The following is a 25,859-nucleotide window of genomic DNA, read 5'->3' as shown; positions in this document are numbered from 1 at the left end:
TCTAAGCCTCTTAATAGCTGAACTTTCGCTCATGCCTTGTGTTATCATTCACACTAGCTCTTCCATTAGTCTTCCCTCCTAGACAGGATATGAATTTCAAAGGTGAAAGACAAGCCAAAAAATGTGTAGGCTATACAATGAAGCAGAAGAAAAGGTCGCAAGCCCTGCTTTCTTCCCTTTGATGTTTTGCTTTAAAACACTGCACTTAGCAACTACCTGGCAAGATAGAATAAACTAAAATGTTAGCACTTTTCCAAAAATGCATTTGGATATCAGCAATTTTATGTAGTACTGCAAACTATGGGTGCATCTCTAGTAAGCTAGTTGTATATTTCTTTCACATTAGAGTGCTTGTGAGCCTTCTACTGATTTGGCTAAATGAGCTACAAGTGATCTGATTTTTTTTTTTAAAACCAAACAGCAAAGAACCATTTTATTGGTATTTGGCTTAATGCAGCAGTCTCCTCTGCTGGAAGAATCCTAGTTTCAAGCACTGGGAATATATGACTTGTTTATCTTATTAAATGTGTTAATTGGCAGGGCAATCCGGATGCTCTTGCATTCATTAAGGTACCTCATTTTCATTAAGGAAAATGTAATGCAAATGCTAGATGCAAGTTTATGCACCTGTACCAACATTATCTATGTAAGATATCATTTTTCCTTCTCTGAAGCTGGCCTATGGTGCTCTTTGATATGGTACAACTGAACTATTCTTCATCAGCCAAGCACAAATCCTTTTTTCCCTTAATCCCCTCTAGCAGTGCCAGCAGGTGGACATGTTTAGAGAACTGATTGCCTCACTAACTCTAAATGCAGAGAAAACAAACTATCAATTCTGTTTACTCATTTGAAAGAGTAGCCCCCTCCATGCAGTATACTATCTTAGCTACTCTTTCATTATTACATAACAAATGGAAAAGACTTACAGCAAGGAAGATGTCCTGTGAGAATTCTAAGAATCTCCATCTCACTGCAGAAATGGTCTGTAAGTGGAAAAAGGAAAGAGTTCCCCTCTAATAGGAATATGATGTCCTGGGTGGGGTTCTCTGAGCACCAGTTGCCCACTTCAGCGAAGGAAAAATGTTGGCTAGGTAATTGTGCTTGTGTTAGTGTAGAATCACAGCCATTCAAATTGTCCATTGGAGTCAGGCATGCTGCCAGTGTGAGCAATTAGACAGCTGGGAGTGTTTCTTGCATGAAACCCACTGCTAGGCTGAATAAAATGGTATGCAAGTCTGTTTGGCACTCATGCGGGAAAAGCTTTATCACACTTGTGTATTCCAGAAATGTGGGTGATCCTTGGGCCATGTAGGTTGACATAATGAGCTAGGTTGCTCTGCTGCACCGGTAAGAAAAGAAAGAGACAGGGAGGAGTTAGACCACACTGACCCAATGGAGGCCTAAACAGGCTTCCTGGCACTGGGGGAAATATGAGTTAGAATGCTGTGCTGTATATGGCACACCTTGGGGAATCTGCAGCTAAAAATTGTCGTCAATTTTAAAATCTCATTTGTAAAACAGTTTTAATTATTTTGTTAACTTATTTCAAAATATGTCAGTGAATATATTTAACAATACAGATGGCAAAAAAGATTCCTTACTAGACATAGTAATACAGAACTTTAATAGTTCATTTAAACTACAGTACAGAAACATATTTCCCACACCCCCTCAGAACCAATGCATAGGCTTGGAGGAGTCGGGGTAACAGAGGAGGGGAGGGAGAGGGAACTGATAGTGAACCTGGAGGGTTGTTAGGTGTGGGTGAGAGAAGTATGGAACAGGGTTTTTTGTGGAGGGATTGTTAGTGAGTTGTGGCAGCCTCCTCCATGCAGATGCTAGCTCAACCTAGTCTCCCATTCAGTCATGCACCTCTGCCTGTCCCATGTGTCCCTGTACCCTCTCAGGCCACTCCTATCCCCAGGCATCCCTGCAGCCCTCTCTCCCTGTCCCAATGTGACCCTGCACCCTCCACTTCTATTCAGCCCCTGACTCAATGCTGTCACTCCATTATCTCCCATGCCCCCACTCTAGTCTGTCCTGCCCCCTAGGCCTTCTGAACCCATGTCTGTGTGACACACACCCTGCCCCCCAGTGCCCCAAACTGTCCATCCTCCCCATAGTCCATGCCTCATCACCTGGACCAGTGTGTGGCTGCTTTGGCCCTGAGCTGTCCTCTCCTCTGGGGCCACAGCTGCCCCTGGTGGGGAAAAATACGTAATTGCAGCATCTCCCCAGCAGAATACATTATTCTGCAGTGGGGAAAAGAAAATTCAGTAGAGGATATGAATTCTGCATGTGTGAAGTGGCACAGCATTCCCCCAGGACTAATAATATGGGGGGGGGATAGCAATGGTAAAGTGACACTGGCCCAGGCCACGTATGAGGGGAATACAGGGCTCACCACCACCACCAGCAGGTTGGCAATATGGCCCAATCAGTTCTACTGCCTCACGGGGGGGGGGGGGGAGGGGGAAATCTGCATGGGAAAGTGGCAGGCTGCAGTAACCCACAGGTGAAGGAACACAGAACAGGCTTACTGGACAGAACTCTCAGGCTATCCTAATGTATAGGATAGTAACAACTGGTACCAAATATGAGGCATCTGAGCTATGTGTGGGGTGAGGGAGTTAACGTGGCATTGATGTTGGAGCTTGTAGGCATCAGGACTGCCCAGCTGAAGGGGGAGAGTGAGAGGTTCAAGATACTGATCATAACAAGACCTCACTAAAGCTCTTCCTGGAGCAATTACTGGCTCACAGCAGCCAGAAAGGGATGGGGAATCTTGCTCAGTTGATTTTTCCAGTGTTTTGAAGCTGCTCCTCTATATTATATTTCACACTCTCGAGCTTGTTGATTCCAAAATGCCAGGTCCTACTGGATTTCCGTTCCGAGCTGCTTAAGGCTCACCTGCTATATTGCTGCTGTTGGTGTCAGCCTTTGCTATTGTGTTTCACCTCATCAGGAGCACCAACTGTGCAAAGCCTACTGGGTCTGGAGATTCTGGAAAGGTGGTTCTGCAGCTTTCTCCCCAAAAGTTTTAGCCTGGCTTGGTGCCATAATATGCAGCTGGGCTGTGAGCAGAAGCCCTTTTGGTCTTAAGTGGACTTGCTACAGGTTGTGCTTTCTCTTAAATACCAGTCTCATGCAGACCCTGTCATCAAATAGCCGCTCTCTACAGCAGGGCACAGAAGACAGGGAGCGAACTCAAGGGCCTGCCTGGAGACAGAGCCCTAGGCCTGCTCCTTAGAGCAGAATAAGACTACATTTCTGATAGCTCCACCTGCTGGCACTATTTATGAAACTAGAGAGGAGTTTAAAAAACCTGTTAGGACTCTGAGGAAACCCAGTTGCAAGAGATCTATGGCGCACCAGGTGCCCAGAAGGGAGAAGTCTCTCTCTCTCTCTCTCTAAAACTAGCTCCTGGCAACTTAATGGGAGAAATTAAAATTTTCATGTGCATTTCATGTGTTGTCTTGGCATCTAGATATGAGTGCAAACAAATCCAAAAATTCTTGACTGGTGTTTTGCAACATGTGATCATGGAAATGGGTTGTAGCTGAACCAATTGGAGAATTTGGACATGTTTGAAGTAGACATTTTTGCAGAAAGCGGATACTGTTTTAGCTCTAAAGCTTGTGCCTTCCAGGGCACAGTCTGTACAACCACCAGAAACACCAGGCATCACCCTAGCAGCATCCTTTACCACTGTTTGCTGCAATCATGGTAAAGAACAGAAGGTTGGTGGACCATATCAGGCATTCTAGGTATGAAGGTATTCTAACCAACTGCTCTAGGAAGATGGAGGCAAGTCAGTATCTACAGTAGCTTCTAGTATAGCCCCTCTTGTTCTCACCTAGGCTGGTGTTGCAGGGGGAGAAGTGAAGGGTGAGAATTCTAACCAGGTGCACAATTAGAAAGGAGATAAAGCTGATTGTAGAACTATGATGGGTGACTAGCCTGCAATGTAAAGAGAATAAAGTAGCAAAGCACACAAAAATGGAGCTTGCATAAGAGCAACAAACTCATGTGGGGAAATAATCCAAGTAATTTAACTGAAATGCCATCTCCACAGTCTTTGCATGCAATATAATTGTATGCATCAAGATATTACCCCACTTTGTCTCTCATCTCCAGAGTCAGACATTTATAGATTTTAAGGCCAGACAGGACCATCTTCTCCAACCTCCTCTATATCACAGGCCACAGAATTTCCTCCAGTTATCCACTATTGAGTCCTGTAATTGTTTGACTAAAGCATATTTCCAGAAAGGCCTCCAGTCTTGAAGATTTCAAGAGATGGAGGATGCACCACTTGCTTTAGTTTGTTCCAATGGTTAATCACCCTCATTCATAAAAAGTGGCATTTATAATATGAAAATATGTGGCTTTAACATCCAGCTGTTGACTGGGTTATGGCTTTCTCCAGAAGCTGAGTCTCTGATTACGGCATCAGGCTTTATCCACTGTTCCACAATGCCTCCTTAGACTTGAATACGCTGGCACTGCTTAACTAAGATTGACTTATCTGCCTTTGAAACATATACATTTTAGCTTTTCTGTGGCACACCCTCCTGAAGAGTACTCACCTTCCACAGAACAAGGCCCTTCTCCCTCCAGCAGGTGGTCTGTGCCAGCACTCCTTTCCAACATGAGCACAACTCACTCTCTCTTACATATGACCTCTGATCTTTAGCACAGAACTGTTCCACACATATGCAGGATGTTCCTCTTCCCCCTTTAGCCTCTGGTATAGTTCCCTGCTATAGAATCATAGAATCATAGATATCAGGGTTGGAAGGGACCCAGAAGGTCATCTAGTCCAACCCCTGCTCAAAGCAGGACCAAGTCCCAGTTAAACATCCCAGCCAGGGCTTTGTCGAGCCTGACCTTAAAAACCTCTAAGGAAGGAGATTCTACCACCTCCCTAGGTAACGCATTCCAGTGTTTCACCCACCTCTTAGTGAAAAGTTTTTCCTAATATCCAATCTAAACCTCCCCCCATTGCAACTTGAGACCATTACTCCTCGTTCTGTCATCTGCTACCATTGAGAACAGTCTAGAGCCATCCTCTTTGAAACCCCCTTTCAGGTAGTTGAAAGCAGCTATCAAATCCCCCCATTCTTCTTCTGCAGACTAAACAATCCCAGCTCCCTCAGCCTCTCCTCATAAGTCATGTGCTCTAGACCCCTAATCATTTTTGTTGCCCTTCGTTGTACTCTTTCCAATTTATCCCATCCTTCCTGTAGTGTGGGGCCCAAAACTGGACACAGTACTCCAGATGAGGCCTCACCAGTGTCGAATAGAGGGGAACGATCACGTCCCTCGATCTGCTCGCTATGCCCCTACTTATACATCCCAAAATGCCATTGGCCTTCTTGGCACAAGGGCACACTGCTGACTCATATCCAGCTTCTCGTCCACTGTCACCCCTAGGTCCTTTTCCGCAGAACTGCTGCCGAGCCATTCGGTCCCTAGTCTGTAGCGGTGCATTGGATTCTTCCATCCTAAGTGCAGGACCCTGCACTTATCCTTATTGAACCTCATTAGATTTCTTTTGGCCCAATCCTCCAATTTGTCTAGGTCCTTCTGTATCCTATCCCTCCCCTCCAGCGTATCTACCACTCCTCCCAGTTTAGTATCATCCGCAAATTTGCTGAGAGTGCAATCCACACCATCTCCAGATCATTTATGAAGATATTGAACAAAACGGGCCCCAGGACCGACCCCTGGGGCACTCCACTTGACACCGGCTGCCAACTAGACATGGAGCCATTGATCACTACCCGTTGAGCCGACAATCTAGCCAGCTTTCTACCCACCTTATAGTGCATTCATCCAGCCCATAGTTCCTTAACTTGCTGACAAGAATGCTGTGGGAGACCGTGTCAAAAGCTTGCTAAAGTCAAGAACAATACATCCACTCACTGCTTTCCCTTCATCCACAGAACCAGTAATCTCATCATAAAAGGCGATTAGATTGTCAGGCATGACCTTCCCTTGGTGAATCCATGCTGACTGTTCCTGATCACTTTCCTCTCCTCTAAGTGCTTCAGGATTGATTCTTTGAGGACCTGCTCCATGATTTTTCCAGGGACTGAGGTGAGGCTGACCGGCCTGTAGTTCCCAGGATCCTCCTTCTTCCTTTTTAAAGATGGGCACTACATTAGCCTTTTTCCAGTCTCCGGGACTTCCCCCGTTCGCCACGAGTTTTCAAAGATAATGGCCAAGGGCTCTGCAATCACAGCCGCCAATTCCTTCAGCACTCTCGGATGCAATTCGTCCGGCCCCATGGACTTGTGCACGTCCAGCTTTTCTAAAGTCCCTAACCACCTCTATCTCTACAGAGGGCTGGCCATCTCTTCCCCATTTTGTGTTGCCCAACACAGCAGTCTGGGAGCTGACCTTGTTAGTGAAAACAGAGGCAAAAAAGCATTGAGTACATAGCTTTTTCCACATCCTCTGTCACTAGCTTGCCTCCCTCATTCAGTAAGGGGCCCACACTTTCCTTGGCTTTCTTCTTGTTGCCAACATACCTGAAGAAACCCTTCTTGTTACTCTTGACATCTCTTGCTAGCTGCAGCTCCAGGTGCGATTTGGCCCTCCTGATATCTTTCCTACATGCCCGAGCATATTTTTATACTCTTCCCTGGTCATATGTCCAACCTTCCACTTCTTGTAAGCTTCTTTTTTATGTTTAAGATCCGCTAGGATTTCACCATTAAGCCAAGCTGGTCGCCTGCCATATTTACTATTCTTTCGACTCATCGGGATGGTTTGTCCCTGTAACCTCAACAGGGATTCCTTGAAATACAGCCAGCTATGTATGCTATGTCTTGGGCTGAGGGAGGAGGTGGCTCTCACTGACAGGGCTGTTGTAGAGATGACTTGTTCATAACAGGAGTCCCAACTAAGCCTTTACTCATGCATTTGTAAGCACTCCTTGCCATAGCTAGGTTCTTTGTAGCAGCAGCTCTAATAATTGCAGCAAAATTTTGGAAATTAGCCAGTCCAAATCACACATTCCAGGATCAGAAGGGGACCATTGTGATTATCTAATCTGACTCCTGCGAAACACAGGCCATAGGACTCGCATGAATTTATTCCTGTTTGAATTAGAACAGATCTTTTAGAAAAACATCAAATTCTTATTTAAAATGGCCAGTGATGGAAAATCCACCATGACCCTTGGTAAGTTGTTCCATGATTATTACCCTAATTATTAAAAATGTCCTTTGTTACTATCTGAATTATTTAGTTTCATTTCTAGCCATTGGATCATGTTACATACATTTCAAACCACACAGAACAACAAATTACACCTTTTTCTGATAAATTGAAGAGCCTTCTATCATCAAATTTCAGTTCCCCATGTAAGTATTTACATAATGATCAAGTCACCCCTTAATCTGGTAAACTACACAGATTGCACTCCTGGAAGCTATCACTACATGGTATGTTTTTCCAATCCTTTGACCATTCTCATGGCTTTCTCTGAAGTTCAGTTTATCAACATCCCTTTTGAATTGTGGACACCAAAACCTGGTACAGTACTGCAATAGCTGTTCCACTAGTGTTAACTACAGAGGTAATATAACCTCCCTACTCCTACTTGAGATGCCTGTTTATGTATCCAAGGATTGCATTAGCCCTTTTGGCCACCAGGTTTGCACTGGGAACTAACGTTCACCTGATTAGTCACCAGAAGCACAAAGTCCTTTCAAGAGACCTCCATCCTCAAGAATGGCCTATATTCTTTGATCCTAGATATATACATTTACATTAGGTGGTATTCAAACACCTTTGTTTGTGCCCAGTTTATCAAACATTCCAGATTACTTCATCATCTTAATTATTTACCACAACCCCAATCTGTGTGTCATCTGTATACTTCATCAGTGATGATTTTGTTTTCTTCCAGATCATTGATAAAAATGTTGAATAGCAAAGGTCCAGGAACCAATCCTTGCATGACCCATTAGAAACATCTCTCTCGACGATTTCCCATTTATAATTGCATTTTAAGACCTGTTTTTAAGCCATTTAATATGTACCATGTTGATTTTGCATTATTCAACTTCTTAATCAGTGTCGTGTGGTACCAAGTCTTACAGAAGTCTTAAATATATTGCATCAGCACTATTGCCTTTATCAACTAAACTTGTCATAAAAAAAAGCCACCCAAAAATCAGGATAGTTTGAGATGTTTTCCATAAACAAGTTCCAACAGCCAATTTGTTTTAGCAACTAATTATATAGAATTGTCCGATTCTTTCTTTAAAATGGACACAAGCCACTTTTTTTTTAATCTCCCATGATTCTTGTGCTGTTTGTCAACTAACCTCCTACCTCCAGTGTAAACACTAAACAGATCCAAGTTGTTGCCTTGTTATGGCCTTTTGGGGACAAATAAATCAAAATACCCTTTTTGTTCCACTTGTCTGAAGTCTCCATGTGTACAGCTAGCATTAAAGAGCCAATCCATTGCTCACTGAAACCAGTGAGAATCTTTCCATTGACTTCAGTGACCATCAGATCTGATGGCCCTATGTCTGATCTCTAGGGAATATTTTTTTCCAACATTTGCCCACAAGGTCAAAGCGGACACACACTGGAGAACCATTAGGAAAATGCCTCAAGGTTGTATAGACTTGCCTAGCAGCACCATGCACTTATGAAATATATTATGACAGTAGAAAGAAAGTGGGTATGCAAGTATACTGCTTTTAAAGGCACAACATATATTTAGCTCAACCACCTTGAGTTTTCCGTTCATGTCTGAATGATAAATGAAAACTTTAGGACATTAATTGTCTGTTTCAGCAGCAGGTAAATTAGGACACTTTTTGGTAGTTTTAAAACAATTCCTTCCCATCCTACCTTTGTCTTTAGGACAGGCACCAGAACTGAGAGCAAACATCAGTCAGAGATGTATGGAAGATAGCACTTACTGTTATGCTTGATACTGACTAATACGTTTATTAGAACACAAGCAGCACCAACAGCAGTAATCTTCGTCCTAAGGCAAAGGCAGGAAAACAGACATACTGAAAGCACAGTATTGGCCAGCCCTTTAGAGTGCTGTAAACATATCTTTCTCCTCTAACCTCAGGCCACCTCTCCAAACACCCTAGGAAAAAAACTGAACAAAAATATAATCTCCAAGAGTCCTTATCTAAGCTTCTGTTTACCTACATGCATGATTCAGATGCTTGGAGTTCAGGCATGATTTGCATGTTCTGTGTTTTATATATATATTTTTTTTAAGAGGAATTAGACAAAGAAAAACATCTACATCCAAAGCCCTGAAAGGACGGAGTCTTTTTTAAGAATGGAAAAACACGCATTTTCCATCAGTTCTTTATTTATAATGTAGGCTGAAGCAATCATTACAATGTAGAAGGGAGACCCACAGTTACAGCAATTATTTATACCAGTTTAGAACAAAAAACTGCACAAGGAGAGGTCAACTCTCAGTACAAACTAGCAACTAAACCACAATAATTTACCATTAGAAACTTTTTATTTTTTAGCTGTGACACTGCTTTTACAATATGCAAAAACACAAACAATAGAACTATCCAAAGTGTTTTGTCACATTCTTTCTACATTGAATTTGGCAACATTTTATATTACATTTACCGAGATTATACTTACGTTTAAGAACTAAACAAGTGAAAAGCTGTACTTCGGTACAGTTACATCCATTTATTTCAAAGGTTTAAATAACACTTTTAACTATTGAGATTATTTCTTAACAGTTTTTGTTTAAGCAAAAACCGCCTCAAGCATCTTTTGCACAATGCATCAGCTACTTTATCAAGATCGGTGGGCTCCACCCCAGGCACTACTCTGTTATATTCGGTAATAAGGAGCTTGTTTTTCAAAGAAAGGAAGGGTTCCTATGTTCTAAGAATCATGCCTTTTTGCTTTAAAGCTATAATATAAAAATGTTAAGCAACCACAGCAGTGTAAATATTATCGAGAACAGAGTGACTATTCGGTTACAAGAAGGCTCACATCCAATGCAGTTATGTATTAAAGCATAAGAGGTTATGTAGGCAAGACAAAAGCCAACAGAAATCTGCAGTGTTTGGTGGAAACTAGCCCCTTACATTTTATTTGGTGTATTTTAACAGTCACAAACATACAAGCCTGGAACCTCTCTCACTTTTGGGGTTGATGAAGACAGGCAGGTTGTGCCCTTTTGGACTGTTTGAACAGAACACTTGCGGCACTCTCAAGTTCTGCACATTTCTGTTGGCTTCAGGAGATGGGTACTGCAGTAAACTTAATTTTACTTTAAGAAAAAAATCCATCTCATCTATAATTCTATCAATAACATTCCAAAAATACATTACCTAGAATACAAAAAAGAGAACAGAGTGGTCAGTCTTGGAGAGTGACATTAAATACAAATCTTTCTCCCACCCTCCTATTTTTCGGTATTTAGTAAAAGCCAATCAACTGCCATTTAAAAGACGGTAAGAAAAACAAGCCCCTGAATTGGAAAAGAAATATATTTGCAATTTACTAGATCTTAAACTGGTGACTGCAGTCAAATCATTAAGTGTATTCTCAAAATATTCGGGCTTTTCAGAGGGCCCAGCCTGCTGGGCTCAGTCACTAAAAGGCATTTTGATACATCTAAGAACTCCCTGCTATCATTTTTAAAATGTTTTCACATTTGTAACTGCCTTAAGCCTCTTGAACTTGTTTGTATTCGATGAAAGAATGAATGGAATGGAAAGTAATGGAGGGCACCTAAGCCTACACAGTTCAGGTGGCATGCATGTGACGAAGTTGTTGCTGTGCAGTCTAGAAGAAATGGGGAAAAAAACTAAAGTCTTTAAACACGCTACAGAAACAAACACCGCAATCCAATATGGCTTATTCGGATGCACTTACCGTGAAGCTACTAGCACTTAATCCTACTAGGCTACTCTTGTGCAACAGCATCTGCTATTTTGATGGCATTTCCCTCCCCCCATTATCCCCTAATACTCTACCAATTGCAGGTTTCTTTCTTGCATTATATTGCTTTTATCATCAATTGTTATTCCTACTTTTTAAACAAAACAAACAATCATTATACTTAAATGAGTATCTATTCCTTACTTGTTTGTTTATACACAGAAGGAATCATTCTTTTAAATCTCACTATTACAAGGTGCTCTACAAAAGCCTGCAAAAAAGCCAAATGCAGTAAATCTCTTTGCCAAAGTTAACTACTTAACTTTTTCTTCCTCCAGGGCATTTAAAACTTTACAAAGAGTTATACAAAAGTTAAATGGGATTTGGCACCTTCAGAAAAAAATTAAAAGGGGGTCTTAGATCAAAAATGTGCAGAAACAAAATTACTGATATTTACAAATTAAAACACTAGTGAAAATGTCTATTACTATGCGTTTTCATCTCCTTTTCCCCTTTAGAGTACCTTCAAAACTGTCTATTACTGAGTTTCCTACAAAATTTTTTGATTATAGATTGGAATGGATAGAGACAGAGACAAATAAGGTTTCATCACAGTTCATTCTCAGTGACAAGAACTCTGCCAGCACTCTCCTGTCTACAAAATACGAGGTGCTGAGCGATCATTTGTGGTAGTTTTCTTCAGTTTGACACCACGGCGAATGGCGTTCAGCATGTCTTCACCTTGCAGGGCATCTCCAGGGCTCAGGTCTCCTGGGTCACACTTTGGCTGGCATGGAGGTGCAAGGGTGCTTGAGCTATCCCTTTCGCTTTCTTCTCCCTCACTTTCAGGGACTGCTTGTCTCTGCTCATCTGGGGTATTCAGCTTCTGGCTTGGTGGTGGAGGGTTGACAGATGCTTGTCCACTCCACAAGGAAGAGGGCATACTGGTGACTCCTTGCCCACCGTCGCCTGCTGATTCAGACTCAGGACTCTGCTCAGCACATTCTTCTGCCCCACCCAGGATGCCTGGCAATCCCCCTAGTACATCTGGTACAGTTGGCGTTTTGACAGGAATTACTGGAGTTTTTATTGGAATAGGGCCCCCCCCTATGGTACCTCGTCTGACTGAAGGTTTGGTGGAAGGGGTCCGTCTGATGGTTGCTACACCGGGTGTAACTATTACAGGTCCAAGCGTTGTTGGCAGACCTGCAGTGGAAGCAGGACGCTTGGCCTGAAACATTCTGCGGTAGGACTGGCTGATATCACTGTTTCTTGGAATGGTTGAGGATTTGTCAAATTCTTGTTGTTCCGTCTCCTGATCGGCATTCACGGAGAAATAATCATAATCTGAAACTGACGCCAAAGGATACTGTTAGAAACAAGCTGGAGCAAACAGCTGTATCAGGTTAGTGAGTCTAAAATAAGCGTATAACAGTACGAAGTTTGAAGTCAATACAGTAACTCCTTGCTTAACGTTGTAGTTATGTTCCTAAAAAATGCGACTAAGCGAAACAACGTTAAGTGAATCCAATTTCCACATAAGAATTAATTTAAATGGGGGGGAGGGGTGAGAGGGTTAGGGTCTAGGGAAATTTTTTTCACCAGACAAACATGGTGTTTTATAAATGGTGTACACACACACACACACACACACACAGAGTATAAGTTTTAAACAAACAGTTTAATACTATTACACAGCAATGATGATTGTGAAGCTTGGTTGAGGTGGTGAAGTCTGAGGGTGGGATATTTCCCAGGGAATGGTCTTACTGCTAAATGATGAACTAGCAACTGGCTGAGCCCTCAAGAGTTAACTCGTTAATGTAGCCTGACACTCTACAAGGCAGCACGAATGGAGGGAGGGGAGACAGCATGGCAGACAGAGACCCACACCGTGTGTGTGTGTGTGTGTGTGTGTGTGTGTGTGTGTGTGTGTGTGTGTGTGAGAGAGAGATGCACATTGCCCCTTTCAGTATGCTGACCCCACTCTTAACTACATTGCCTTGTTAAGTAGATCAGCAAGCTGAGATGGCAGCTGCTGCCAGGAAGCTCCCTCCCTCCTGAGCCCTGTTTTGTGTCCCCCCTGCTCTATGGAAGATGGGGTCAGTGGGGTGCAGGAGCAGGGGGGAGGGGGACACCCTGACATTAGCCCCCCTCCCTCCCTGCACAGCAAGCAAGAGGCTCTGGAGAGCAGCTCCAAGGCAGAGAGCAGGGGCAGCACATGGCAGTAGGGGGAGGGACAGCTGAACTGCCAGCAATTGATAGCCTGCTAGGCAGCTGCCGCACAGGGAACTTAGGGGAGCAGGGAGCTAATAGGGGGGCTGCCGGTCCACGCTGGTTCCAAGCCCCCACCAGCTAGCGCCAACGGGCTGCTCTTCCAGCAAGCAGTGGACAAAGCAGGCGGGTGCCAAACCATGTTATAAGGGAGCATTGCACAACTTTAAACGAGCATGTTCCCTAATTAATCAGCAACTTAACAACAAAACAATGTTAACCTGGACAACTAAGTGAGGAGTTACTGTATCTATTAATATTTGCAGAAGACATTTTACCAGCATGTGCACGTACCCAAAAGGTGAACAAGCCTAAGATACCATGGTCACAACTTTCAAACCTAGGTGTCTAAAGTTAAGCTCTTAAGTGCCCCGATTTTAGAGGAGATAAGCACCTACAACTCTCACTGAAGTTAATGAGCATTATGGTGCTCAGCACCTCTGAAAAAATCAGATAACTTATTCAGGTGTCTAAAAAATTTGGGTGCCAACCGTAGAGAACCCAAGTTTTAAAACCACTCGCTACTCTGTCCTGTTAGCCATGTTCCAATATTTTGAATTAATCAGTGATGATGGAAGTGCAGTCCTGATCTAAAAGGCTATTCTAAAAATTGTATTGTGGAGGTGCACATCTGCTGTGTCTCAATGATTTCTGCATCAGATATGTTCGACTTATGAGTAAAAATATTTTCTAATGGCCAGCCCTTCAAACTCAGCCTCAGCTCTGAGTGTTAAGCCTCCTCACAGACTAGAAGTCAGAGGTTATGCCAAATTAGGCCTTCAGTTATAACTATCCAACCCTTATAATCTTTAATGGGCTTGCACAGGTGTAATGGATTCAAAATTAGTAAACAATTTTAGTGGTGCACAAAGAATAGAATCTGGCTCACTCCCTCTTAGCTGGGTTGCCTCTTCTGAAGCTGAATTAAAAATAAATCCTGAATGCAATTTGTCACATATCCCCAAATAAACTTTCAGAAAATCTATTTTTCAGTTAAAATTACTACAATTTCCACTTATGTTCAAAAAAGCTCACAGAATGAACTAGTCAGCTACTGAGCCAAGTTCATGGATTTGCCACTGGACAATACAGGACCACCCAAAAGGCTACACAGTCAGTGAGACAAATCATGCAGAATATTAGTAAATAAAACCCATAAACGACCAATCAGATTTACAATAAAAATGGTACAATACTTAAGGTGAAATTCACCCCTACACAGTTCCTCAGACCTCTGGTAAGTCTTTAGTTATTGCATAAGGTGTGCAGGCACCACTCCACTGGAGTGGATTTTGCCCTTATTTGCTGTTTAAGGGAGAACAGGCTCAGAAGCTTACAAGATGAAATCTGTTAATATACAGCTTACACTTAAGCCTGCACAAGCCCTCAGCATGGTAATGTTAGCTTTGCTCTTCTCCCATCACTAACCAGAAGAGAGCAGTATTTCCTGACTTCAAATTCATTAGCGGTGAGAAGTTAGGGGCTGTGATGGCCTTTTTTTTGAATGGTCAAGTACAGCAGCTTAGATCTGTATACCTTGTGACGGGATAGTGTCTTCCGAACAGCATGGTGTGGTAGTCTGAGTGCTGTAGCCACTGGAGCATTGCAAGGAATCTCTGCTGCTTCTCTGGGTGTCCAGCTGCAGACCTCTCGTCAGAGCTAGAGCTAGCTCCTCGCATGCTTCCATCTCCTCTCCCTGCTAGTTACACACACAGTTACACACAGGAAAGCAGGTCATTAGATTTATGTACAATTCCGCTGGGGCATTACTTCCGAGACCGCACCAAGTTTGGTCCTGTCACTGTTGAATCCTTTCCCACCTCAACCTGAATCACCGCCACAACCCAACAGGATTATTTCTAAATATTCACTAGGAAAGGAAAGGAAAGGAAAGGAAAGGAAAGGAAAAAGAAAATAGGTGTTTCTTCTTGCATCATAGTTCCAAAGTGCCAACATACTGAACGGTGTGTCCTCCATTGATGCACATTTATGAATGCCAAAGACCATGCCCATGCCTTACCATTTTGTCCTTATAAAAAATAGTTATGACCACAGAAATCATTAAACTAAAATGTTTGCAAGAGCTAACAAATACATCCCCTGTGCACAGAGCTCCATAGTAAAAATTAGAGCATCACCCTTGTGGTAGCTGACACAGTCATACTCCGAGGTCTCTGGGCCTCCTCAGTGGGCACAGATGGTCCACTTGGGGCTCCTCCATTAGGGTCTGGTTCACGTTTATCTTTGCGGCGCTGCAAGGTGTTCACCATAGGCTGATCATATGGACCTGGTTTAGCCCAATCCTACGGAAACGTTTCCATTAGTAAACATATGGTCTATGTGGAAATAGAACCATTCCTATTATAGAACAATACCAACACAGCAGCAGACTAGGTATCAAATGTAGGTGCAATATTGAAAAAAGTGAAATAAAATACTTAATTTTCAGGATATTTATAAAGAAGTTCATGATATAAATCCATCTCTTCTAATCTTCCTTTAAACAAGGTACTTAAAATACCTTAATTCTCTCCAGGTAAAATTTAGTTGCATTTAAAGCCTAAATTTTCAGAAACACAGAGGCAAAATTTATGTCATTACCACAAATGAGCAATTGCAATGCATGTGCAAATGGCCAGTTAGCCATCTAAAAATTCAAATGCATGTGCAATAGCAGAAAGTGCACACACATCACATTATGGTCGCAGTTTTCTGAAAATTTGGTCTTAAACAGATCTAAATACCACATTAAAAGTGTATATTTATTCTGAGTGTTTTCTTTTAAAGCTACTTATTAGCCGAAATCTAGGTTTTAGTTAAGAGCTATATTGAGGAGGGCTAACTTCACTTTGCATACTGATGATGGTGAATCCACAAAGGAGGCAACTTTGCAAGCTATTGGGAATATATGCACGTATGGCTCTATTAAGTAGTGAAAATTTTGAGGGTAAACAGAAACTATAGAGCATGCACTAAGACAGGTGTTAAGCAGAGAAATTTGGTGGGACTACAAATTCACTGTTGATCAGAATCAGAGGTGCTGCTTACCAAATGATAATGCTCAATTAATTGTAAAGAGGTCTTCTCTAATCTGTACATGAAGTCCTTTCTCTATCCTTTTTCATAACTGAACTGCCAGAACCTGAAGACTACATGGCCCGTTTCTGGTAGCAGCCTGGCTGCTAATCAGCCTCTTCTCTACCCTCTTCAAGTCAACGGAGGACTCATGGAAGATACCCAAGCCCAGAGATGGTCATTACCATCCTCCATATAGGGCTTTCAGAGAGAGTTAGCTCTACGGACTCCAAGTTTCAGAGGGTGGGGTAGAACTGGAAGCCTATATGTAGCATTCTACAACTGCAATAAATATCCCAAGTCTGGATTTAATTTATAAAAAGTCCCATTTAAAAAAGCTGCTGCTATCTTGTAACAAAAATCCATAGCCACCCAAGAACTTCACAGCTGCCTGCATGATGCACACCATGGCTACTTGGAGCTTCAAGGGGACAGAACCCAGATTCTCCTGGTCCAAAAACACAGGCCTTCTCCTCCCGTTTGAGCTAAATGAGAACCTCTGAAAGCTCTGGACACTATTGGGCCTATGACACAATGAAACAGTTCTGATTCCATTCACTAAAAGACAGGGGTATTCTCTAGTAGTTCATTACGATAGCTACACGCAACACATGCACATTGTTAATCAATTTAAAAAACATCCACTCAGTGAACTAGATGCCAACCCTACATTTGCCTCTTCAGGCACAAGTTCAGTGGGGTGCTAAGCAACTTGTGGAAGTCTTACCACCCGCTGAACAGAGCCTATAGTGCCCACAAAGGAACAACCCCCCCTCTTTCCAAGGCCAACCCTGTCTATTTTTAAAGGCAAGTATTTTACAAACCTTAGACTGTTCATGGTCATGCAGAAATATTGGTTTAGTTCTTTGTACATTTATAATCGGATTGTGGTAAATATTCAGCATTTAAACTCCACTTTAGAATGGTACTAAACAGAGCAGATCAACCAGTAATTAAGTGGGATTTGAAAGGCAAGGACTGCAGTGAGTATCGAAATGCATGGAGAGGAGAGCATTGCTGCAACAAAAGAAACACAAACCTTCCAGCTAGGTATCTTAGATGATGATAACATGCTTGGCCCAATGGTGTAATAATGACCGCGTTCTGGAAGGAGGGTTGAGGAAGCCCGAGTCCATGCGCGGGAGACAGGTGGGAAATGAGGGAAAGGACCTGCACCAACTGAAGCTAGGTATGGGTCACTTGATAAACTACAGTGATAAAACCCATTAGACAACTGGAAACAAAAAAAAACAAACAAAAATAAATTAATATAAACAAGATGAGTATGGAAATATACGGTGACTGATGTGCTCTGGGCAGAAAGTCTCTTAATTTTAAAGCAAAAAAAATTGAGAACTGCTACAAATTAACAGCTAATTAAAAAACAGATCTAATGGTTGCTCCTGAAGTGTGCCTACTTGAAAATTGTTATTTGAATTAACAAATTTCAGAGGACAATCCAGAAATCATTTTCTTTGGGCTAAGCAGCTTTGCCTGGTCTCCCCTGGAGATGGTATTTTGAAAAAAAAAGAGAACAATTTATTGATGATGCAGCTCTGGACATGGAAACTAAACATTTCCAAAGCTGAAAACGTTCATGTCAGCTTTATCATATGCAATAAAACAGAGAGGAAAGTGTGCAGCCTCTGAAAATGACATGTACCAGCAGCAAAATGACAAGGGAGGGAAGGAAAAAATGGCTGGATGAGAATGGATACTGACATCACTGGCTCCCCTAGATTTAGGGTTTATCCAAAATTTATTCTAGCATGGTGGGTGTTTTGTTTGGTTTTTTTTTTTTTTTGCATACCTGGGTTTCTCAGAGATTAATGCATAATACATAATTTGGAGAAAAAACATGGATAGTGAAACCTGAACAAGAGGCCACTCATATTAGGCAACTATTCTCTGTTGACAACTTCCCACAGCGCCCCCAAGCAGAGAGTGCAGTTTGGCTGCACCTTTGTTAGAAAACCACCTCTTAAGCCACCAATTTGTAGGTCCCCCGACTGGCAGTTTAGACAAGTTTCACTGTAGTTTACTAATGTATTCATTCGTTGAGGAAGTGTATAACAGTTCCTTTTCTCATCTTCACAGGGAAGGGTCTTAGCTCGATGTCCCATGCATGCTGTTATTCAATGGCTGGGCTTGGCTAATGAACCAGAAGATTTGTATGTCAGATGAAATTTTTCACCTTATCTGTGGAGGCCCAAGCCCCCATGGTGGAGCCTGAGCTGACTGAGGTGGGGGAACTGCACTCGCTCACTGACTGGCAGGTTTCAGAAGCTTCTGAAGAGGCAGAGCTGGACGAATTCTGCAGCGTGAACAGCACCACAACGCAAGGAAAGGAAAAAACAAGCCACCAACAAAGGAAAACAAAAAGCACGCACAAACAGACGGACAAACACAGGAGAAGGGGAAGGATGAGAAAAGCAGAGGGTTAGGGGTTAAATCAATCATTAAATACTGCTCAAAACCACCACTAGTGATCAGTAACTGTACAGAAGAAACAAAAGAAACTAATTCCTTAATGCAAGGACAGATGGACCTCTTGGTTCTCTCACCCCCACCGCTTTCTGTGCCACTGCACCTCCAGGGCCAGATGCCCTCAGGTGCTGAGGGCCCTCCTATATAGTCAGTGGAAATTGAGGGAACTCACCTTATCAAACATCTGGGCCCTATATGCATTTAACTATTTAATATCAAAGGCAGATTATATCATGAGCTCAGTTTCCTACTGGAAGCTGTCTAGACTCAACATGTGCCTGAAAAATGGCAAACACCCCTTGTGCAAACAAATTCTGGTTTTTGCAGATGCAAATGTGTGTATGCAAAGCTTGATTACGTTTGGACATTAGAGAACAGCATACAGTCTGACTTTCCCTCTTTGGAATCCTTCCCTGTGAGACCAGGTTGACTATGAAATCCTTTCACAATTATGAACATACCTATTGGGTGACCTTAAAGTTCAATTCACCCCTTTAACTATTTCATCACGGTCAATATTTTGTTAAAGCCTGGAATGACTATGGTTACCTTTCAGCGAGTGCACTCGCTACAGATCTAAAAATCACCTCTTGTATGAAAGAGATTAAAGCTAACACAACACTAACATAGCAATCTAAATAGTGCTTTGCACAGCAACAAATGCCATTTTTCAGGGTTATATTTTGTTCTGTGTAGCCTGCTACCTTGTCCGTTAGATGACGACTCTTGGTGTCAGGGATTGTTCTTCAATAACCTTTCTTGGTTAGTATGGCTTATGGGCATTCCGTCGAATATATACAGTATTTTGGGCCATCGTACCATGTTTTTAGATTAGATGGCGCTTTCCAGCTTTTGACCTATACAAGAGCCATATCCATTTCAATCTGCCTGCATCCTTATTTTGCTATATTTTCAATTCATGTACTGTGTTGCTTCTTAAGAACAAAAAAAAACTTTTCCTAGGTCACCATACCAAGGAAGACAAAATTTTACTGACGGGCCTGATCCAGAGCCTACTGAAACCAATAGGAGTCTTTCCACTGACTTCAGTAACTCAGTTGGGTCAGACTGACAGTGACTTGAGATCACTCCCTTGGATTTTTCCACTGGCAGCAGAAAGTCTCTGCAGTGACTTCTAATGGTCTGTGGTCAATAACACAACCCAACTGGATTTTTTTAAAGCTGAAGAAACTCAGGACAAGCTAATACTTGATGGTGGTTCACAGATTTATAGTTCCTGGGGGACCCCTACTAAATCTTACACGTGGTCTGTGGGGTGATTGTGTCAATTCTGAAATGAAGTGACAACAAACTGATATTTTATAAATCATTAACAAAGGAAGACCTCCTGACATGACCAAAATGATGCTTGGTCCAGTCAGTTAATGTCTTCCAAGCCAGTTTCTTATCCAAAAGAAAGCTAGTTTATCCACATCCCAGAACTTTCTGCTAGCCAGTTAATGTAGTACTTTATTGAATGCTTTCTGAATATCTAGGTATCAAAGGATATCCTGCATTTTAGCCTGTATGATCTTTTAGACAGAGGCTGCATCTTCATCTATAATTGGGAAGCACTTAACGCACTTGGGGTGCTATAGCCATAATAATTTCTGCAGTCTGCCATATAAATAACTGATGAACTCCAACAATTAGTTAAGCATAACAGACCTCCAGGCCCTTGTACCCTGGTGTTCCTACTAGTTTATCTAACAGATGTAGTAAAGTTTCCTAATCCATACATTTTAACTTGGTATTAAAAACACACACACTGACTGTCAGTGAAACTGTTACTAATTTCAGTCAGGTTTAAAAAAAAAAAGATTTGTAGAAGTTATCTGCACTTCATAATTTATGTAGAAAAAAGGATTTTTTTTTCAAAAATATTTCTACTGTGAACTATACTAACTTCTTCCTTACTATCTGATCCAACAGGATGTCCTCATCAGCAGATTCCCAGCAGATTCCTGATTTGTACATGCAAAAGCAAGTTAAAACAAATCTGCCACATATTTCTGACCTAGTTTCCCTTTTTAGAGATTATCCATTTTCCTTTGTCATCTCTGGAAAGATATTTTAAGAATCCTTTATTGTTAGTCAAACTGTCTTCTGCAATTTGAGATCAGAATTTATTTTGCTCTAATTGTCCTTTCAACTTGCTTTGTCTGCTTATTTATTTACTTTTCTAATACCATTACCTAGTTTTTATCCTCATTGGGTTGTTTTAAAAGCCTTTTTGATTGTGTCTTGTGCCTTTACAATGGCTTTTGTTGTCCTTTTGTCATGATTAGATTTAAACCAGAATTAATTCCATGTGCAGTCTCTCCAACTGTGTAATTACTGTCCACTTTCCTGCAGAACATTTCTTACATTATTATAAACAAGGCATTTTCATGTTCACTCAAAGTCAAAAGACATCATTTTATTATTACCCTGATAAGTCAAATATAATTATTAGGGCTGTCAATCAATTAAACCACTTAATCACGATTAATTGTGTGATTAAACAACAATAAAATACCATTTATTTTAAATCTTTTTGGATGTTTTCTACATTTTCAAATATATTGATTTCAATTATAACACAGAATACAAAGTGTACAGTGCTCACTTTATATTTATTTTTATTACAAATATTTGCACTGTAAAAAACAAAAAACATATTTTTCAATTCACTTCATACAAGTACTGTAGTACAATCTCTTTACCATGAAAGTTGAACTTACAAATGTAGAATTATGTACAAAAAAAAATCTGAATTCAAAAATAAAACAATGTAAAACGTTAGAGCCTACAAGTTCACTCAATCCTACTTCTTGGTCAGCCAATTACTCAGACAAACATGGTTGGTTACAATTTGTAAGAGATAATGCTGCCTGCTTTTTGTTTACCCTGTCACCTGAACGTGAGAACAGGCATTCACATGGCACTGTTGTATCTGGCATTGGAAGATATCTACGTGCCAGATCACTGAAGATTCCTATGTCCCTTCATGCTGCAAACACCATTCCAGAGGACATGCGTCCAGGCTGATGACGGGTTCTGCTTGATAATGATCCAAAACAGAGCGGCCCAACGCATGTTCATTTTCATCATCTGAGTCAGATGCCATCAGCAGAAGGTTGATTTTCTTTTTTGGTGGTTTGGGTTCTGTAGTTTCCGAATCAGAGCGTTGCTCTTTTAAGACTTCTAAAAGCATGCTCCACACTTCGTCCCTCAGATTTTGGACAGTACTTCAGATTCTTAATCCTTGGGTCGAGTGCTGTAGCTATCTTTAGAAATCTCACATCGGTATCTTTGCGTTTTGTCAAATCTGCTGTGAAAGTGTACTTAAAACGAACCTGTGCTGGGTCATCATCTGAGACTGCTATGCCATGAAATATATGCAGAATGTGGGTAAAACAGAGCAGGAGACACACAATTCTCCCCCCAAGGAGTAGAGTCACAAATTTAATTGATGCATTATTTTTTTAACGAGCATCATCAGCATGGAAGCATGTCCTCTGGAATGGTGGCCGAAGCATGAAGGGGCATACGAATGTTTAGCATATCTGGCCTGTAAATAACGCCAGCTTTCAGGGGACATTGTAAATAAGAAGCAGTCAGCAGTATCACCTGTCAATGTAAACAAACTTGTTTATCTCAGCGATTGGCTAAACAAGAAGCAGGACTGAGTGGACTTGTAGGCTCTAAAGTTTTACACTTTTGTTTTTGAGTGCAGTTATGTAACCAAAAAAAATCTGCATTTGTAAATTACACTTTCACGATAAAGAGATTGCACTTCAGTACTTGTATAAAGTGAACTGAAAAATACTATTTCTTTTGTTTATAACTTTTACAGTGAAAACATTTTTAATAAAAATATAAAGTTTTTTATTTAGCACTGTACACTTTGTATTCTATGTTATAGCTGAAATCAATATTGAAAATGTAGATCATCATCCAAAAATATTTAATAAATTTCAATTGGTATTCTATTGTTATAAGTGTGATTAATCGTGATTACTTTTTTTAATCGTGATTAATTTTTTTTAATTGCATGAGTTAACTATGATTAATTGACAACCCTAATAATTACCACATCAGTTGACCCCAGATGCTCCCAAACCTGGGCCTCTCTATTGTACTAGGCTATGGTTAGCTTCAATAGGACCTCTGCCACGTAAAGTGTGCACCAAAGAGATGTTATGTGCTGTCTCTACCAGCATATTCCCCTCCTTAGTTTTATGGAGTTCCCTCAAAACAAGACTTAGGCAATTCCAACCCCCACTTGATACAAGTCTGGCCTTTTAAATAACTATCAACTGCAAAAGACTGACCTGATCTGTGTTCTTTAATTGCTCAGTAATATCCAGCTATCACTTCAATATACTGAAAAGCAGTCTTCATTTTGCTGGATGTTCACTGATAGATTAGGTAGCTCTGTCTATCTGTTTGGTAAAGTCTGTATTCTTCTTGTTTAAAACACTAGGTATCCCTCATTTTCAGCTAACTTAGTTAAAAAAAACACCCTGATTTATTGTTAAACCACTAGTTATATACTTTTCTAAAACTTTGGTTTACACTTTCTACCCATCTCCTACAGCCCTCGTGGAAGATGCATGCCCATGGAATTTATGCACGGTCTCTTTAAACCACGTGGTGTTAATACATGGAACTAACAGAAATCACCAGAGCAGGTGGTCAATCAATGCTGGATGTACAGCTTTTGATTTCCTTTTGTCATTCTAAAACTCCCTTTTCTGCTTCCCAAAATTTTACTGTTGTAAATGACATCTGGGTTTCAAAAGCAACATTTAGCAAACAGTACCTGTGCTTTCTTCCCATATGAACATGGAAGCACAATACAAGAAGGAAAGTCTGGCCGTTCGTTGGAGACACACAACATGAAATATCCAGTACGTTAAACAGACTTTTCATAAATTTTCTGTCACAAATCCGTCAGCACAACATGCACATTTTAATTAGTGCTGCACACACAAAGCAAGCCACTTAAGCAAAAATGAAGCTGCAGGCAATGATCTGTTACCTTTCCCTCAAGGTAAAGGTAGACAGAACTTGGGACATGCTAAGTACATACTTATGCATCATATCAAGATACTACAGTTGGCAAGTCAATGTAAAATAGCTGAATTCTCAATTACTAATTTACTACCGCTATTCAGGAGCTACAGTGGTATTTGGGTTACTTTGTGATTTCATACATAGCTTCAGAAATGAACTAAAATAATACTTGGGCCAGATCCTCAACTGGTTTAAATCAGCACAGGACCATTGGCTTCAATGAAGCTATGTCGACTTATACAGTGAGGATCTGTCCCCTTATTTAAGAAGATGCAAAGAGAATTTATATGAGATGGTGCTGATGCTTCCCATACTCAAATGACCTTAACAGAAAAAACTTTGCCTGCAAAAATACCCACCAAGTACCATACTGCAACTCACCACACTTTTACTCAAATGTGCTGGATGTTTTATGGAAAGGTAAGGGGATACCGACAGGTTAAATCCATACATTTTAAAGTTAACTTTCTTACCTTTTTACTAATCCAATTATCATTTTTGATCATTCATGTTGCATTTATTTTTTGCATTTCACTTGGCTTAGCCTTAGATCATCAAAACAGAACAGTCAATTAACTTGTCTATATGCAGTTCCTAATCAATTTCACTTTCAGGATCTCATCCATATGAAAAATGCTGCAATGTCTGAGCTGCAACACTGCAGAGGATATACTTATTTGAAAACAAAATGTTTTCATTAAAATAAAAAAATGGAAGAATTTGTGTTGATGTTCCATTTATGAGACTATATTCTGGACCTAAATTAACCTGAAAGCGTTCTACTACATGTCCTACAGTTTTATTTCTAGTTATACTTATCAAATACTCAGCAAGAAACAAGGGACCTGATGCACCAGATGTATTGATGATGGATGTGTTTCCATTGATTGGATTCAAACTCTCCATTTCCTGCTTTAGCTGGAAAGTCATAGTTTTTAGTGCATACAAACTCACCTAGCTTTTACCAGATGAAAAAGATTAGATTTGTATTTATTAAACTAAAAACCTTCATTAAAGAGGCGCTAAGGGCATCTCTTCTTTCAGTGACCTGTGGGCTACTAAGCAACACACACAAATCTTAACAAAAGATGACAAAGACCTACTCAATGGGTATGTCTACACTTTGAGTTGGGGATATAATTCCCAGCTCGAGGAGACATTCACGCAAGAGCTACACCCCCAGCTTGAAGTACAGACGTACCCCCAGTGTTGTGATGTTGAGCTGTGGGGTGGAATTTAGTATGTAAAATGGCAAAAAGCCTTAATTAGAGCACAGAAAAAACACTGTACTTAAAGAGTGATTTGTAGAAACTATGCAAAATTCAGCTGCTGAAACTGAGATACCAGTCAGGCACAAAAAGAAAAGGAGTACTTGTGGCACCTTAGAGACTAACATTTATTAGAGCATAAGCTTTCGTGAGCTACTGTAGCTCACGAAAGCTTATGCTCTAATAAATTTGTTAGTCTCTAAGGTGCCACAAGTAGTCCTTTTCTTTTTGCGAATACAGACTAACACGGCTGCTACTCTAAAACCAGTCAGCCACAGAAACTCCATTTGCATATTTCACCAAGGTTTTGTAGGATGTTTGATTTGACCATAAACAGAACACAACACAGTTTGACAGAGACATGTATAAAATGTACTGTCTGATTCAAAGAGACCAGGAAAAAAGAGGTGAACTTCTAACCTCACTGATGTCAACAGCAAAACTCCCATTGGCTTAAGTGGGCTGGGATTTCACCCAACATCTTTAGGTTAATATGCATATCTCATAAGTAGTATTTTTTTAAAAAGTTTACATTGTTTTAGTACTTCTGTATGGTGCTGGATCGGCAGCCCTAGATAATGTGGTTATCCATGGAGAAGAATACCACAAGTGGCAGAGCAACTCAGGGCATGGCTACACTCAAAACTTCAAAGCACTGCCACAGGAGCGCACCCGTGGCAGCACTTTGAAGTGCGAGTGTGGTTGCGCACAAGCGCTGGGAGAGAGCTCTCCCAGCACTCCTGGTACTCCACCTCCACAAGGGGATTAGTTTAGAGC

The 25,859-nt window shown here is 41.1% G+C and overlaps 1 protein-coding gene across 17 annotated transcripts in view; it reads right to left on the bottom strand.

Moving 5' to 3' along the window:
* Window positions 1-9,349: 9,349 nt before the first annotated feature.
* Window positions 9,350-25,859, bottom strand: part of MTSS1 (MTSS I-BAR domain containing 1) — a 178,173-nt gene continuing 161,663 nt past the window's right edge. For 3 of the 17 annotated variants that reach the window (XM_038389936.2, XM_038389933.2, XM_043507360.1), the window contains 5 exons: window positions 18,461-18,580; window positions 17,306-17,500; window positions 15,330-15,494; window positions 14,728-14,890; window positions 9,350-12,270 (listed from right to left, as the gene is read on the bottom strand). In XM_038389936.2, the coding sequence (XP_038245864.1) occupies window positions 11,573-12,270; window positions 14,728-14,890; window positions 15,330-15,494; window positions 17,306-17,500; window positions 18,461-18,580 (1,341 nt within the window). In that variant the 3' untranslated portion in view covers window positions 9,350-11,572. The remainder of the gene's footprint in view (window positions 12,271-14,727; window positions 14,891-15,329; window positions 15,495-17,305; window positions 17,501-18,460; window positions 18,581-25,859) is intronic. The other 14 variants (XM_038389940.2, XM_043507364.1, XM_043507361.1 and 11 more) reach the window with 7 other exon arrangements.

This window comes from Dermochelys coriacea, chromosome 2 (genome assembly GCF_009764565.3).
Source record: "Dermochelys coriacea isolate rDerCor1 chromosome 2, rDerCor1.pri.v4, whole genome shotgun sequence".
Lineage (NCBI taxonomy): Eukaryota > Metazoa > Chordata > Testudines > Dermochelyidae > Dermochelys > Dermochelys coriacea.
This window is presented reverse-complemented; position numbering and strand designations above follow the sequence as displayed.